Source organism: Sebastes fasciatus, chromosome 1 (assembly GCF_043250625.1).
Source record: "Sebastes fasciatus isolate fSebFas1 chromosome 1, fSebFas1.pri, whole genome shotgun sequence".
NCBI classification, from domain to species: domain Eukaryota; kingdom Metazoa; phylum Chordata; class Actinopteri; order Perciformes; family Sebastidae; genus Sebastes; species Sebastes fasciatus.
Window position 1 is genome coordinate 17140907 of NC_133795.1, and position 18513 is coordinate 17159419.

The 18513-nt window shown below is 42.3% G+C and overlaps 1 protein-coding gene and 1 long non-coding RNA gene across 2 annotated transcripts in view; one reads left to right on the forward strand and one right to left on the reverse strand.

Annotated features, from left to right (window-relative positions):
- The first annotated feature begins 5278 nt into the window (after positions 1 to 5278).
- Positions 5279 to 18513, forward strand: part of LOC141766988 (uncharacterized) — a 40087-nt gene continuing 26852 nt past the window's right edge. Inside the window, exon 1 of the long non-coding RNA XR_012593734.1 lies at positions 5279 to 5580. This is a non-coding gene — a long non-coding RNA (uncharacterized LOC141766988). The remainder of the gene's footprint in view (positions 5581 to 18513) is intronic.
- ip6k2b (inositol hexakisphosphate kinase 2b) lies at positions 8579 to 15073 on the reverse strand. Its single transcript, XM_074634220.1, has 5 exons — positions 14489 to 15073; positions 11580 to 11811; positions 11309 to 11475; positions 10985 to 11160; positions 8579 to 10312 (listed from the first exon to the last, which is right to left on the reverse strand). Exons 1-5 carry the CDS (start codon positions 14700 to 14702, stop codon positions 9698 to 9700), a joined length of 1404 nt encoding a protein of 467 aa, XP_074490321.1. The 5' UTR covers positions 14703 to 15073; the 3' UTR covers positions 8579 to 9697.

Below are 18513 nucleotides of genomic sequence, written 5' to 3' on the forward strand. Positions count from 1 at the left end.
TGACGGAGGCCATTGAAGTAAATTTTTCGGCGCATAACAAGTTAATATATTGTAATTTTCGTTGTGTATAGTTTTTCTTCGTAATTATATAATATGCCTGAGGAAAATGTTGATATTCCCAACAGTATCACCCTTTTCCTCTGTCATTATGCCTTTGCATTTACTGCATTATGTTACCCACTTGCTAGCTTGCTAAATTGTTAACCTCTGTGACTTCCAGATGTCGACAGTAACGTTAATATTGCCGTTGCTTAGCAGCAATGTTCTCACCACTTGAACGCCAAGCATATCATGTAAACGACTTCCTATGTTGGAAACACGAGAGCACAAGTTTCAGGCACCAATACAGCCAGGTGACAAATTAAAGGTGCTAAACACGGGATTAGGAGCATTTCTATTGCCTCTCAACGGCTCACAACATGGCGAGGGCGAGCCGGCGGCTTGCAGCTGATGGTGCTAAAAGCAAAGAATGTAAACTGCCAAGATGTGGAAGTCAATTGTTTGTTCCACTGCAACATCAGCGCCCAGCAGCAAAGCTATGCCTCCGCCATTCTGTACTGAAAGCGAAACTACCGGACGCCAGTAAAATGTTTGCCTGAAAAGTAAAACAAAATTATTTCTATTCTATTGTCATATTCTACCGAAAATGGCCTGTGTTGAACAATCAAATATTATAAATATAATAAGCGTTGTGGCGGCAGCGGCTGAGTTTTGTCTCTTTACTTCTATACTCTTAGCTAACAGCACTAACAGCGCAAACAGTGCAAACAACAGTGAAAGTGCTGACAGGGATAACAGTGTTTACCTGAGGGGGAACCGGAGGGTGGGTGCTACGCTTCTATGCATACGTAGCGTACTGCATGATACAATATAGGCCCTTTTGACCTGTCACTGCAGGGTAAACACAGGTGTAATTAATAACATTAATTATGGTCCTGCTCCATTTAAGTGGGCCATGGCCCTGGTATTGTGCACGCTGGCTGACTGGAATGGCTGTGACACACTAAATAGAACGGGACCATAATTACTGTTATCAATTACACGTGTTTACTCTGCTAGGTCATGCCAAAATGACTGCCATGAAAAGGGCCTGTTAATTACTTCACACCATTTCATGCTCAAGATTGCAAAAGGGCAATATCTGAGTGACTTTGTAATGACGTTACTTACTGGGATGGGAAGACGCTTCAGTCACAGAGACGGAGTGACTGAAGTGGCGTCTGTATGTAGGTCTATCAGAACTGTACAGGTCTCAGTGCTTTGCCCCTACAGCGAGGGGGTGTTGGACATTTCCCTGGCATGATTTGGGTCCACCTGTCACTGTATAAATATGTCAAGTAGACGCTGTTCAACAACAGACAATAGACTGTTGTGGATTTGGTGATATAAATAAAGTTTGAGAGCAGCTGTTGAGGGCCTGACACAACCCCTGATGACAGCTGCTGGTGAGAAATGAGACAAGACTGTCATCGACACCACTGAGGAGTTATATAATCCCAGTTCATATTTGCTCCTGTCCAAAACAAAACTGACAGAGCATCGGTCTCTGTGTGTAAACTGTGTACCTAACCTCCACATGCAGGACTCGTTGATGTTGTTCACACATGGGGTAAGTCAGATTTACTGCTGTTGTGCTGCAATGAGGTCAAGATAATGATGGAGACCTTTTGATGCTGCTTTGATGTTTGGTTAGTTTTCCTGCTTCATTTTGTGTGCTTTTGTTGTCTTTATCTTTTTTTTAAATTATTTTTAAATTTCTTATTTTTAAAAAAAAATGCTTTATGAAGTTTTATGTGTGTGCAAATAAACATAAACATGCTGCTGTGTTTATTGATGCATATGTGCATGCTGCAAATATGGGTACTGATTTTAATATTTATTATTTAGGGGTTTTTATTTTCCATCTTATGTCATGCATTCTATTTTACATTTGTTTTTATATTATTTGTATTTTTTATCTTATTTTATCATGTGTGTTTTATTTTCTTATTCTGCATTAATTTTGCCATTCTATCTCTGTTTTTATGTTCACTCTATGTCTATTTACCTTTATTGTAAAGCATGTTGTGCTGCATTTCTTCTATCTATCTATCTATCTATTGCAGACAGGCCGTCAAGGACAGTGGTTAAAGAGGTGATAAGACTCTACATTAAGACAATGCCAGCAGGGTTACTACTACTGCTATGAAAGTACAACTGTAATACAGCTGGTCTGATAGGAAAATGGACCAGCAGATGACGCACAGTGTGTTCAGGTATATAGTATCATAAATTCTCCCTCTGATCAAAATGTCATTTTGTTCTCCGTCCTGGAGGCCGTGTGTTGCTATCTGATCGCTCTGTTGACCAGAGTTCAAGGAGGGTTGCATAACATGCTGTGACACCATAGTCTTTGGACATATTACATGTTGCGTGTGGTCCATACCTGCACACATATAAATACACACACACACACACACACATATTCTAGTTTAGAGTTTTACAACTTGTTCTGCATCATGTTTCATAGAAATGATCCACTTTTCCCATTTCCTAAGTCCATTTTTCTATTGAATAAACTTCTTGAACAACCTCAAACATTACTCTTTCCCTGGAGGATCAGCTCTACACCATTGTCTTGTTATAGCTTTTTTTGCTGGCTATGAGCAAAACGTGTGCCAGGTACATATCTCTTCTTTGTATGACCTCTTTTATGTTCCCTAGATCAGCGGTCCTCAACCTGGGGGTCGGGAGATCATTTCCAGGGGTTGCCAGATGGTTGTGTAGAAAAAAATAAAATAAATAAGACTGGGGAATGTTTTTTTCAATACATCAGCTGTACCAGTGATATGATTTGCCTCAGAATAGATTTTATTGAGTGTTTGTGAGAGTCAAAGTGTGCATGAGGGATTTCCTGCAGGTCAGGGGGAGAAAAAACGTCATGAAACCCATCAAAAATCCATGGTACCTGGAGCTAATTGGACAACGCCTAGGTGCTGCTAGCTGTTCAAACTAAACAAAACTGTCAACATAAACAAAGAATTATTTATTAAGCTGACGTTTATCAATCAGAGCAGTCACAATAATCAAAATCAGCAGGAGGAGGCGTGTCGAAAACAGCTGTTTACGCTGGGCAAGGGCGTCACGAACACAGACCTGATTATTCTGAGGGGTCGTGACTCAAATGATTTAGAACCACTGCCCCAGATGCATCACAGCACAGTTGTTTGGAATGACATATTCCATAATGTCTTTTATGGTTGCATTTACATTGTTACAGAAAGGGTTTAGGTGACTGTAAATCCCCAAAAACATGAGTATATGGTTGGCTTCCAGGTCGGTTGTTGGGTGGTTAGCTGTCTGCTTTTGATCTGCAGAGTTGTGAAGAACCTGGTCATATTCTTTCAACCAAACTTCCTCCATGCATGAGTTAGTGGTAGTGCACTGTGTGAGCCACATTTTGTACCATTCTGCATCAAAAATTTCAATATTTAGCTCTGATTCCTATTTGTTTTTTTTATGTACGTCCTCTGCTTTCCCCTATAAGGCTTGGTTAGCACGAGAAAAAGGCTAAGACGACATGAGGTCTACCCTGGTGGTATCCATACGCAATAAATTTAATCATACCATTCATATCTATATTGGGATCAGTCATCACCTCTTTAATAAAATAGCCTATGTAAAGAAATCTTTGTATTCCAAACCATATTTCAACTTTAGTTCTTGAAAGCTCATACATTTCCAAACTATGGCTATAGTATGTAGAGCAGAGATAACTCATACTCTGTGTTTTTGCTCTTGTCTGCGTTATTTTAAGCTCACATTCACTTCTCTGTTGTGGCTGCAGGGAGAGTGAGAGTCCATGTGCTGTATGGCAGATTTACATCCTGTTACTGCTTCGAGTGGATTCTTGTTTTGCAGCACGAGATCACGTCTGCAGCAGAATGCCCTTTTAAAGCCGTCAGGCCGAGAAGCTCAGGTTGCCATGATGAAGATAAGAAGTTCCATAAACTTTGATCTGTGACGTCTGTCGTACCGGGTGCTCAGGCACACCAACGTGTTTCACTACAGGCCTCCATGAAGCAAAGACACACACACACACACAGCTGAGTGTGTACCTCCACGTTGCATTCATGCGTTATCGCCGGAATAGGATTAATCTCACCAGCTCTTACATCATAACTCACACTCACCCGTGTGCTATTGGGGTCAATCAGGCTTTACTAGTTGTTTTTGTACATTGCAAAATCCAATAACATCCAGTTTGAACGTTGTGCTAACTGATGTTTATTTGCAATATTTCTAAATCAAGCAAGCTACCTAATGCAGTGAAAACAAAATTATACATTTTCACTTGGGTTGTCAAAGTTAACGTGGTAATAACGCGTCGACCTCCGGGCTCAGTTTTAAAGCTAGAGTGAAGATACTGGCATCAGGTTAAACTAAAAAAATTAACTAATCCATTGGTACCAACCATGTCATACTAGTTCGTCGAGTAGGTGACTTAATAACGCTTCAAACTTGCGCTAAATTTTGGTGGGGAAAAACTGTCATGACCCTTTTCAAAGGGGTCCCTTGACCTCTGACCTCAAGATATGTGGATGAAAATGGGTTATTTGGGTACCCACAAGTCTTCCCTTTACAGACATTAAGTAACAAAGAGGAGCATCAGACCTGTAACGGTTCAATCGGCGACCCAGACACTGACCTGCAGCAGCTCCCTGCCTCTCTCAGCCCAGACTCTGTCATTGTGGAGCTGAAGGAGGGAGACAAGGAGGACAAGATGGGGGAGGAGATGGACACTCAAGAGGAGACAAAAAGAGAGGATGAATAAAATCACAACCAGGATGGTTAGTTAAAGTTTTAAGCCACCTTTTTTTAGTAACTATATGATGGTACAGTATATATATTGTGTAACTTCTGGTTCAAGCACTTTTTGAGTATGCTGTGTTTTTCTGGACATGAATTGACATGAAATGAAAAATATTTTAGATGTTTTGCATGGTTTATATAAGTGTGTGATCACACACATCGCACTGAATTATACAAAATCTTTTTTTGTGTAATATACAGTATATTTTTCACTATGGCTGTCAAAGTTAACACGATAATGTGTTAACGCAAATTTGTTAAACGGCACTAATTTCTTAAACACATTAACGCAACTTGCAAAGTTTTGTTTCACTTTATTTTTTATTCGGGCTCAGTTTTAAAGCTAGAGTGAAGATACCGGCATCATATGAAACTACTAAATCTAAGGAATCCATTGGTACCAACCATGTCATACTAGCTTGTCATGAAGGAGGCTAAAAAATGCTCCAAACTTGCGCTAACTCATGGTGAGGAAAAACTGGCATGTCCATTTTCAAAGGGGTCCGTTGACCTCTGACCTCACGATTGAAAATGTGAATGTAAATGTGTTCTATGGGTACCCACGAGTCTCCCCTTTACAGACATGCCCACTTTATGATAATCACATGCAGTTTGGGGCAAGTCATAGTCAAGTCAGCACACTGACACACTGACAGCTGTTGTTGCCTGTTGGGCTGCAGTTTGCCATGTTATGATTTGAGCATATTTTTTATGGTAAATGCAGTACCTGTGAGGGTTTCTGGACAATATTTGTCATTGTTTTGTGTTGCTAATTGATTTCCAATAATAAATATATACATACATTTGCATAAAGCAAGCACATTTGCCCACTCCCATGTTGATAAGAGTATTAAATACTTGGCAAATCTCCCTTTAAGGTACATTTTGAACAGATAAAAAATCATGCCAGTAATCATGATTAAATATTTAAATCGATTGACGGCCCTAATGTTTTACTCTTTCACAGCTATGCCAATCTATGCCAGGTGTCATTTATTCAGGTTATGTAAACATCTTTTTCCCGTATATGAGCAATGAGGCCAAGCCACCCACCCCTGCATTTTGTGGTGCAGCACTGCTAAAAATACCGGTGCTGTTGCCATGGTGATGTTTCACTGTCACAAAAAGTCAGTTCAGTCACCAAGGCAACTGTCTGTGTCCTACACCAGCACCACCCACATGCATACAGCACAGACACAACACAGACAAATGAGCCCACTAATAAAAGGCAAAAAAACAAGCAAATCAAGTGAAGTAATGCCTCAACACACAGGGAACAGAGAGGAACTGTCTTCTTTCATTAATCAAATATATTTTTGTGCTTCAACATTAAAACCATATGGGAGAAAAACATATTCAGCTAAATCTGTTTTTGATGCAGGCAGCAGATGAGCTGGGGAAGTTCGGCTATATTTTTAGATCTAAAAAAGAGGAAATGATAATCCCTCTCATCTCATGTCTCGTGCTATCATCTCTTCGCTTTCCTTTGATGATGTTCGCTGCATTAAAAACCCCCCCGACGTCCCGGGAAGACCGACGGGAAAACAGATTGAGTGACATAAAGCTTCACACATGTCAAACTGTGCAGCCATAACTGCACTGTTAATTATATTTTGGGGGGAAATATGCATGAATAATCTTGTGCATTGCACACAAAGCATGGGTATGTGGGTCATCCCAAGGCTCTGAGTCAGTCTGTTCCAGCTAAGTGAACTGTGGATCTGATGATGATGATGATGAGTGGTGGCAGGAGAGTGCTGCGCGATGCTCCTGAGGGCCTGCAGTTTGTTTACTGGGCATCATTTGGCAGACGGATCAGTATGTCTTGTTTGCTAACATGGACTACAAGTCTCATTGAACAAATACAGCGTATATTTACACACTCCACCCGTTTCACACGCCACTCGATTGTTCAGGGTTGAAAATATGTTTCTGCCACTGTCTCCACATCATCACCGTGGCCTTTAGAAATGTCACCAGTACCAGTAAGTGTCCCCACCCTTCATGTGGAGCAGCATTCAAGGCATACTTTCCACGCAGCCAGTGTTTCCGCGAACTTACCCTCCTTAGCTCAGGGGGTTTCCGGTGCTGTAAAGCCGATTACTTATTTCCACTAAGGAGGTTCAGTGGGCATACGGTACGTTAAACAAATAGTGGTCATCTGAGGTTTCTCTTAACACCTTGCAATGCTTCCTGCTTAGCATTACAGCTCTACTGGAAGTTTTTGAAGTGTATAATCCGAAGCCCAGTGCAGATCAGTCGGCGATGTCGGCGCCGAATGGCAACAAGACCGAAAACCTCAACTTAACTGCTTAATAATGAACTCTGTGGCTGTGATGACGCATGCAACGTGAGGTTTGCAGTCGTTGTTTTTACGCCGTCTCGAGCATATTTGTGCAAACAAAGGAAAACTCTGAAGCCTGTTGGATTTAGTCTATATTATGTAAATCACAAACAGAAGAAGCAAACAGGTCCTGATGTTTTAGCAACTAACCATCACATTGTAACTCCTTGTTACTGCAAATGTTACAGCTAATGATCCTTAAAAGTATAATATGCGACAGTTGTTGGTTGGTGTTTGTAATCACACCGCATTCAAAGTTGACCCCTCATCCTCAGCTCAACTAGCATGAGAGGGAGAGAGAGCAGCGATGGTCGAGCGAGCTATAGAGTGAACGGGGAGAGAGAGGGGCGTTAGTGAGAACAAAGCAGCGAATCAGAGAAATAAAACTTTATTTTTTTTATTGTTTCACGGTGGTTACATTTTCAAACACAAATAAACACACAACTAACTTCACACAACTCTGCAGAAAGGTGCCGAGCTGACGGATTTTGAATGAATGCAGCTGAAAGGCAGGCTGTCCTCTCTGGTCTCAGCCACTGCACACAGCAGAGGAGAGACAGAGGAACAGGGGAACTCACAGTGATGTAACAAACCCGTTCTCATGGGTCAAATACGGCCGCAAAAGCATCTTGTGCCCATCGATGTATAGTCAATAACTTGGGCCTTGGTCAGAAGCCGAGAGGCGTGACAAAGCGGCGGTATTTGACCAACCTGAACGGGCTGCACACCCTGTGTGCTGTTATTGGCTGGGGGTTACACCCCCACGTGGGGCCCTAAAGGCTGTTTGCAGACGCCCTAGAAGCAGAAACACCAACACACACTTCTAGTGATGATTGAGGGACTATTTTATACATTTTATACATCGCTTTTTAGGGAAATTGTTACATATACCTTTAATACTAGCATCACCTCAGAACCAAATAGTTTTATTTAGGTTGCTTGAGAAATATTCAACCACAGCAGTGTCAAATGTCACTGACCTAGATCACATCCATCAACCTCAAACATCATATCACATTTCTCAGCCAAACCTACACAGCGGTTTTGTCTCTCTTAAGAAAATAACAAATTTCATGATTTAAAAGCAAGCACACAAACATTTTTCCTCTCTGTTGTGCATGTAGTGAGTTTTCTTCTGCCAGGTGAAGCAATACAATAAACTGATGTAAAGATGATTCACACGACTCTAGTTCACTAAAACTTAATCAGCATTCAACGTTATTAAAAATCAGATGCTTGGACCACTGTTTCTGTTTTTCTGGGCAAGTTAAAAATGATTCCATAGTAGATACTGTAAGTCAATAATGTTTCCATGCACTAAAATTAAATAGTAAGTAAGTTAAATATGCTAAGTGAGTAAATGAACACAATATAGACAGTAGATTTTACCACAAATGAATGCCTTTATTTTTCAAGACACTGTTAACACACAGGTATACAAGAAACAAATCGGCTCCTGCAATAATAAAATAAATCAAAGTCAGAACAGATAGAGTGGTAATATGGAATGTAGCTGTTTCCATTTTATTTTTTTTTTGTTTTTAAACAATCCTTTCAAATAAATAGTCTCTTTATAGTCTTTGTAGCTAGTGTTTTTAAATCAATATATTCTCTTTGTTTAGTCAAAGTTTCAGGAATGAAGAGGAGAAAAATCAGACGAGAACAAAGACAGTGACAAAACAAGGATGTTACCCTTTTCAAAAAGTCTTTCGCTTATGGGCAAAAAAAAAAGTACAGGGGAGAGCAACGGTTGAAAAAAGGCAAATCCCTTCTTCTAGACCTAAATCATCTTGTTCTTCCACCAAAAAAGTGTAAATCCGAGTCCCCGGTGGACAACACAAACCATGTTTGTTGCGAAGGTCTTCAGAGACACCAATATAAACACAAAATGTCCTTCTCAGAAGCTTAAGTTGTCGTTTGCTACAAGGCTACTGACCTAGCCAGCCAAGGTCAGCTTGTACAGTCAACTTCCCCACTAATGATGTGCTGTGCTGTGGGGGACCGGCAGTCCAAACTTCATCCCATAAAAGAACTGATCACAGGTAAAGCACCACGTCAGGCTCCTAGAACTACACTTCAGTTATCTCTGCCTCGCTCTTTCTCTCTCAGAGAGAACTTAACAATAAAGAAACTCGTCTGTACCAGAGGAGGAGAGGGGGAGGGGAGAGTCCTAGGATGCTACAGGAGTCCCTGTGTGTGTTGAGAGACCGCCGTCTCATACAACATCTCTCCTACCATGTATGACAAAGAAAAGGAGCAGTCCCAGAAAGAGAAAAGTGCAAGTAAGGGCACAGGCAGCCCTGTCCTCTGGCAGGTGAGGGAGAGCGCAGGGACGACCACACGGACTCTCCCCTGGCCCCTAGGTGTCTGAGGTTCCCTCCAAGCAGAGGAGGGTCAGACCCCATAAAGGCGTAAGGGCGATGCACCTTGGAGTAGCAGGGTTTCAGCTCAATGAGCTCTTCCCGTGCTTGAAATTTAAACCGTGTTGGCTCCAGGCCAGCCTCAGTCTGTGCTGTGATCCTCCAGCTGGGAGATGATGGTGATCAGGTTCTGAAGGCCGAAAATGAATCCGCTGTCCTGGCCTTCGTGCACCACGCTGTCCTCTCCGTAGTGCCGACAGGTGGTGTGAGCAAAGTCAATCATGCGCACGTCCACCTCTGGGCTGCTGGCCTCTCCTGTGCTGTGGGAGGAGCGACTGCTTCCAGTGTTGCTGCTCCCTCCGGCCACACCGGCGCTGCCGCCCGCTGAGGAGGAACGAGGAAAACCAAAGGCCCCTTCCTCTTCCTCCTCGTCGTCTTCCTCCTCTTCTTCTTCATCAGATGGCTCATCCTCATCGCCTTCTTCCCCACCACGGTGTCTGGGTCTACTACGATTCCTGGGAGGGTCTCCGTCATAGATGATGAGTAAGGAGCTGGAGTAGAAGCGGTAGGACTCGCAGGCTTCCAGGGCAGCTTGCATTTCCCGGAGTCTGCGCAGCACTGGGGACAGCAGCTCTCGCCGCAAGCGACGCCCGTTGTGGAAGAACTGGTAGAGCGCCTCCTTGAAGCCTGCGAGGGTCAGCTTACGGCCGTGGTACTTATTCATGAACATCAGCTGGCCGGAGTCTGACTGGTAGACCTGCAGGTCACACAGAAACATGAGCACTACAGTTCCACATGTAACCAATACGAAAAAAAATGTAAAGCTTCAGTAGGCAGAATTTTTGTGTGTGGCATCATTGGGAAAAAAATCCATAATAACCTTTCAGCATATTGTAATTCAAGTGTTCTGAGAGAAAACTAGACTTCTGCACCTCCTCATGGCTCTGTTTACAGGCTTTAAAAAATCTAGCTCGTGACGGGAGACTTTGGCCAATCACATGTCATTTCAGAGAGAGAGCGTTCCTATTGGCTGTGCTTCGGCTGGTGCTTGGTATTTCTTCAACTGATCTCAACATGGCTGCCAGGTTACAAACTTTCTTATTTTACAGCTAAACAGTACACTACAAGATGTTTCTGAAAACATTTGAGGCAAGAAATGGGCATTACTGTAACAGAATTTTGATTCATAATCGACTCCAGCTCGGCTCTGATTGGTTGTTTTCCTCCGGTCTGTGAAATCCTGCAGATGCCGTTAGGAGCACCGGAGGACACCAGAGGCGCATGTTTTTCCCCCCACTACTGTCTCATGCACTACTGTCAGGATATAGTGACCGTTTTATAAAAATAACTTTTTTAAAAATCATATTTGCTGCATTTCTACCCACTGAAGCTTTAATTCAAAAGGAGTTGTGTTGCATCACTACTGTACCTGCATGCCACAAAGTCGCACTCCAATAGAGGCAGATGTGCTCTGTTGACACTTGCGAATCTGATGGGCTTTCTTCTCCTCTGATGCATCATCTCCATGCTGGCGAGTTCCCATCTTCAAGTCTAAGACACATGGTACTCTGTAGCGCCACGTCAGGTTCTCCAAAAGAATAAATTCTGAGAAAGGCGGTCAAGGATCACACAACAACAAAAGACCTATAAACTCGAGAGTGTATACGTGCTTATATTAACAAATAAGACCCGTCTGTCTACGTCACTGCACAGAGAGACACCCAGAAACAGCTGTTCAGTCATGAAAGGATACTGTATTGGTTGCGGTGCTTTGCATTCTCCTTCATCCTTTGTAGGTGCTGCTGGTGACATTTGAGACTCCAGGGGTTGTGTTTGATCTGTGGCACAACGTTGCCTTTTTCCAGGCTAAAGTAGAGAACCTCTGCCTGCTGCTGCTGCGGCATCTCATCACGATTATAACTGCAAAAGTGACAACACAGAAAAGATGTCAGCTTTGGTGTTACAGAACATGAGGTGTCTTGTCGTCTATGAAAGCATCAAGGTGTTACTGCAAGCATCCTCACCTCATGATCTTGTCTTCTTTCCGGCTGTGTCGAACTCGGTCTTTGCTGAAGTTGTCGTTCTCCAGAAGCAACGAAGACTGCTTCTTGTTGCTCAACTTCAGCATCTTGCTCTTGGGCTCACAGTCCGCTGAGGGATCTTTGTTTTCCAGGTCGCCTGATTCGGTGTGGAGGGGGTAGGCGATGAGGCACAGGTTCCCTTCCTCGTCGTCTTCAAAACTGACCGATACGACACCTGAGAGAGGGTGAGAAGGAGCACCAGAGAGTGGTTATGAGTATTAGCTCTTACGTCAATTCTATTATGGTCATTTATAATAATTATTACCTTACCAAATCTTTTTTTTTTAAACACAAGATATTGACACATTCATACAGCCATTTGCATGTTCACATCTCCACACATAGACATGTTATATGGAGGTTGAGATCACCACATATGTGACAGAAAGATGGAAGTGGAAAATATGACATTAACATGTATATGAAGAGCAAACTGTTTATATGACTCATTATTCAGGAAACAAGAGACAAAATACCACAGAAGGCTGAAATGTGTCCAACTGAGCGGGATATTTATTAAGCAATTACCAAACATCCTCATGAAACACACACAATAACTCATGATACAGAGTTTAGAGCAGGCTGCAATGACATGAGAAAATGAAGTACAGTTCTCTCTTTCCACATACAGAAACATACATCAAACAACAGCTAAATAAGCAACAGAGAAGGGCTGCTGCTTGATGACATTTATCATCATGATTCACACCATGATTCAGTTACAATGAGTGTCTACACAGTTCATAATACAGGCCTTAAATTAAACAACATTTGAAGATGTTTTTGGTTTAAAAGGTGAGTATAGACCACAGTTTTACAAACTCAAAAACATAACCAGAGAGGGTTTTAAGGGCTGATGTTTCTAGAATCCTCTTAATGATAAACACAGTCTACCTTTATGCTAATTTATAACACGATCCACAAACAGGCACCCAGCAGACCCCCTGCCCCCCTTGTACAAGCTCCTAAAAAGGCCTGTGTGTGTGTGTCACACGTCCCTGTGCGGCGTGGGGGAGGTGTCGCACTGAGAATAAACATCACAGCTGCAGGGGCTGATAGAGATAAACCACAGACAGGAAGGATGGATGTGGCCGAAACTGATGGGGGAGAGAAAGTGGCCGAGATAAGGAGGCAACGTCCGAGTAGACACACTTTGCATCCAACAACACAAGCAGTAGTCACATTACAAAACAGCCACTGAGTAACAGAGAATAAGAAATACTCTGAGAACAACATGTCCAAACAGAGCCAGAGCTTAAAAATGCATTTTTGCATGTTAAACGACAGGCCTGAGGACCCAGCATCCACGTTTCTTCCGCAGCCCGAGGCCTGGCTGATGTCATGCGCACTGACATCACCATCCTGCAGGAGGCCCCCGCCTCTTGAGTCTGTCCTTATGGACTGTGCAGTCCACTCAGAGCTGCACTGTCATCACACCACCTCAGTGAGTGTGGGAACTTATGAGTCACTCCGACTTAATTCACAAGGGCCCATAAATTAGTGAAATAGGTGCATCTATTAAGAGTTTTATAGCCTGATTGGCTGTGCTATAATAGTTATAATAGCAGCGGTGCAGATCATTATCAATTGTTTTATTAGGTTCAAAAGTTCTAGTGGTCCAAGCTGACTTTCATGCCTGTATCTTGGAATTAAAATCCTCTACATGCTTTACAGTAAATGTAGATGTTACAATCACTTTACTGATGTCTACATCTATGCATTTCTCATTATTATTCATTCTGATTACTGCGAGTTGTCCCCCGAAATTTCCTTTCAAAGCTAATGAACACCAGAAACTACTATGTTTTCTTAAATGCAAAGCAGCAACTCTTCCTCTTATTATTGTGTGAAACGTAAGATACAGAGGAGTGTCACAGGCCCCAGAAGTCCTCTCCAAAAGCACACTCCTCCATCCTGGGTCTTTTTATAGTCCCACGCTGCATTACTGAGGAGTCAGGTACCAGTGTGTGTCTTGGCTCTGTCATACGACCACCTTTAAGTATCAGCATGTACCAGGTGTCATTGTCTGTGGGTGGAACTGTGAGACACCGTGGACCTGGACGCAACCAGAGGAACACTATATTCCAATCCCATGTGTGTGTGTGTAAGTGAAAATGTGTATTTGCGTCCATGTTTCTGTGACGGACCTGAAACCAGACCTGTAAATCTCCTCAAGTGAGTTATGAATTACTCCATCGGTGATGTATGCCATTTATTTTTGATCCCAGTGGAACTCTATAGCTCATCCTGAAACCAAAGCAGTCTTAAAAGCCAGGCACGGTACTTGAAAGACCTCTCTCTGGGGGGCTCGTCACAGTCAGGCCCCTCAGCCTGTATGCTACTAACCCCCCTCCCTCCATGCAGAAAACTGCATGCCAATTGCTCCACCGTGAAACTGTACACAAGTCATATTATGTGACCATTTAAAAAACAGAAATGCATCTATTTATAAAGATAAAAAATAATACATGTTGCAGTGTGTTGTTGTGTACACCATGTTCAGCAATCCACTATACTGTACCCACAGCAAAATAACATCCTTGCAATCTGAACAGACTTTTTTGCAATGTAATATTAAATGCATTATATATATATATATATATATATATATATATTGCACACACAGAGATATAAGGAAAAGCTAATTAATATCCTTGCAATCTGAACAAATGGGACTTTTTTTGCAATGCAATATTAAATGCATTATATATATTGCACGCACAGAGACAAGGAAAAGCAAAATAATATCCTTGCAATCTGAACAAGTGGGACTGTTTGCAATGCAATATCAAAATGAGAGATATAAGGAAAAAGCTTAATACACCACCCTGCAGATTTGGAGGTGGTCTTACCTTTATACTGAGGGGTGAACTTCCTCATCTCTGGAGGGAGGCTCTTGTAGAACTGGTGCTCTCTGGGGATCAGGGGTTTGCATATTGTTTGTTCCCCAAATCGCAGCACACAGGAGTGGCCTCCCACCTGGTGCACGAAGGGCTCAAGCATTACCCCTTTTCCGGGGTAAGGAGTCCCGTCCGCCTGCATGAGGGCTTCCAGAGCGGGACTCATCCTCACTCCGCATCTGGTTAGTGAGCTGGGGGGACCCACGACGGTCGAGAGGAGAGAGACAAGGCCGCTCCTGTGGCTCCCTATCCTCGACGCTGCTCTCCGGCCGGGGGCGCTACTGGGTCGCCTCGCTCGGTGGAAGAAAACACACAAAGGGCTGAACAGGAAGGACGACCAAAAAACACCCTTATTCCCTTTCTTTTCCTTCCTTTTTCTTAAATTATGAAACTCCTCCGGCTGCGTTGGATTAATCTCCGTGTTTGTAACGATACTTGTGCCGTTTTAAAGCTATTTTAATGCGATTTAAAGACGTTTTTCAAGCGACGTTGAGAGTTCGTTGTTCGTCGTCGTTGGTGAAACTGACGTTACAGTTGATCCTCCAGATAGAAAAACAGCCAGTAGGCCACGCCCCCATGCTCACAGCCAGCCAATCAGAGAGCAGCAGCTTGTCGCTGGGAGGAGACAAGGCAAACCGAGGAAAAGGATCAAGCAGCACATCGAGCAAACAAAGAGGAAGGAGAGAAAACAAGGGGGGAGGGGAGGACAGGAAAAATACTCGACACAAAAACAAAACACTGTTTTTCTTTTTCTCAATGTACTTGACATCGTTCCTGTTATTTTGCACACATGCTGCAGGTTGCATTTTAAGTTTCACCTTATTCTCGCACCATATTTGTGGAAGCAAAGCTGCAGCAAAAGGGAGATTTAAAATGGCAAAGACGGAAATCGAAACTACACAAGCCATTTCTTTTTCGTTTTACACATTTCATGTCTCAGCAATAAGCAGGGTAAACCTGAAGGGTGTGATTGCATGGCAATTGACTTGACATCCACTACAAGTAACGTTACATCTTTACTTGTAGTGGATGTCAAGTCAATTTAAAGCAGCAGTGGGTAGAATTGGAGCAAATAGGATTTTGAAAAACAACATATTTTTCATAAAATGGTCACTATATCCTGACAGTAGTGCATGTGACAGGTAATCTGAAAAAAAAAAAAAGGGCCTCTGTGTTCTCCTGTGCTCTGCAAGATTTCACAGACAAGTGGTAAACAACCATTTAGAGCGCGAGCTGGAGCTTGCCGTCTCTGAGCTGCTGTCAATCACTCGTGAACTCCGATCAAACGGTCAAACTAGGCAGCGCTGATCAAATATGAATCGATATTCTGTTACTGTAATGCCTATTTCTCTCTTCAAATGTTTTCAGAAACATCTTGTAGTGCACTGTTTAGCTGTACAATGAGCAAGTTTGCTCCGGCTGGTGGGTGGTGCTTGGTGTTTCCTTATCTGATCTCAATATGGCTGCCGAGTCACAAACGTCCTCATTTTACAGCTAAACATTACGTGTAATAGTGTGACCATGTTGCTTCAGGTAGTTGTGAAAAAATGGCATATGGTCCAGGAAGTCCAGTTGGGACATCCATGAGTTTGAAGCATTCATCTATGGTACTGTATTAATCCAAGATAATTCCAGTGAAAGCTATCGCCCAAAGAATATGCCAAAAACTTCCTGGTTGTTCAGCCCACTATCTCTTTGCCTGACCCCACCCATAGCCTATACATTTGAGATGGCACCTAAAATAGCTTTTCTAGGCTCCGGGAAAGTTTTACTAATATTAAATCTTCATGGATTGACATTTCAAAAATCAAAAAGTAACACAGAATACACACTAGACAGCGGCGAAGTGCGGCTCGCAACAACAATTAAATTTTTCTGCAGCCAAGAGGCGTGTTCACGCGTTTCTGACGGGAAGAAATTCTTTGTAAAATAGATCAACATTACACAGGAGTGAAAGGAAGTTAACAATAGGTATCAGCCGGCACAATCCTACATAGTAGCGTCAAGGTATTCTACTGGAATGTGCACTTGCATGTATTTGACGGACTAATACATGTCATTGCCAGTGGTGTTGCACATGATGGTTTTACATCGGCACACAGCGGCACAGTCAGTAATGTCACACACACAACATGTTGTTGGTGTGGAAGTTCTTCAGCGTGAGAGAAGAAGACATAAAACTGCAATTTGTCACAGCTGCCGAAATAATAATAATAAGCCGTAGAGGAACAACTTTAAAACATTTGGAACAACTAACTTAATTAGACACTTATTATTGTAATTCATTCCCATTATGCTGTTCAGAGTAATCACAGAGACCGGCGCACATTATGATGTGTTCAAGCTCTGCGCAGTAAAAATGTGTATTCGGCGATGTTAAATTATAAAGCTATCATGATGCGTTCAAATGTAATCTTGTAAAATGTAGTTTTTGGTGAGGAACGTGAATAAATCCAGTTGTTTGAAGTAGATGTTTTCATAGCAATATAAAATAGATATTAGAGAGGGAATTATGACCCATTTAACTTCCTAACACTAGCTCTAAGCATCTTATAATATATAATTAAAACTACTAATGCCAAGATTTTTTTGAATCAAAGCAAATATTTAAATAGAAATACAATAATTAATTTCCCAATCATTTGAATTGGGTGTTTTTATGCAAATATAGATGACATTAGGATAACAAAAGGATAACATTTAGAGTTTTTGACGTTTGGAATGAAGCACAACATGGAAGTGAAAGCAGCGCTCTGTTTATTTAAATGTGGAATTGCAATAAAATATTTTGTTTCCCTAAAATCAATGAATAGTCGTGATAAATAACCATGATCTCAATATTGATCAAAAATAATCGTGATTATCATTTTGGCCATAATGGTGCAGCCCTAACTAAAAGGGCTTGTTTTTGCCACTGACAGATTACTGTAAGTATCTGACAACAACATGGGAAATAGGGTCAAGGTTGAAAAACACCAGAGTTGCCCTTTAAGATATTCTATTGAGGTGTGCAACACTAAACACAAACAAAGAAGAGCACTGTTCAAAACTATTTTCCTATCTTGACAGTGCATCATCAATACATAAGAATATGTAACACCACATACATCCCAGTCGTAGATAACTGAATTCCTAGCCGCTGCTACTGTACAGGCCAAACTGGAAATGTCTTTGTGAGTGGCAGACGACCTAATGAGTCTGACTGGTGTGCTAGACCAGACAAAGCTGAGGTACTGTAGGCAAGCTCAGGTCTCTGGAAGGTTACAGCCTAATCACGCACTAATCTCTGATGTTCCAGTTCTGCACTGGGATTACAAATGGGAAAAAAGGATCCCAGACCCAGGCAGGGAGAGGATTAAATGATCAGCACTCTAACAGGGCACCCACTCTTCTCTTTCCACTGGTCACACAGGTAGGGACTCCCTGGTGGTTTGGTGTGAAATGTGGATGAGAACAAAAACAGAGAAGAGAGGGAGTGTGTGTGTGTGTGTTAGGAGGTACACTCTGGGCTTCCCAGTCGTCCTGATCCCAGGATCAACAGAACAATACTGACTTAATCGCGCCAGTCCATTTTTCGGGAAAGAAAACCGTGGCCGTGTCGTGTTACCGTGTGAAGGATTTACTTGTGTGATTGCAAAGGTGTAGAGTGGGCCTCAACACTGGGTCAGGGATGAACGTGTGCGTTTCCAAAACGTTCTCATCCCAACTCGTCATATGCTGACGCTTTGTCTGACCCCTTGGCGTCACATTTCGGTCGCAGTAAACATGTGCTTAACGTTGTGAATTAAACAAAAACACTTGCTTAGGTTTAGACAACAAACCCACTTAGTTAGGTTCAGGAAAAAAACCCAACATGGTTGGGTTTAACATTCCTACACTTATAAAGTGAAAATGTGACTTTACGTTGTGAACACGAGACGTGAACGAAAAGATGATTTTAACAGCGATCTCTTGGATGAACGCCAGTGTTGTTGGGC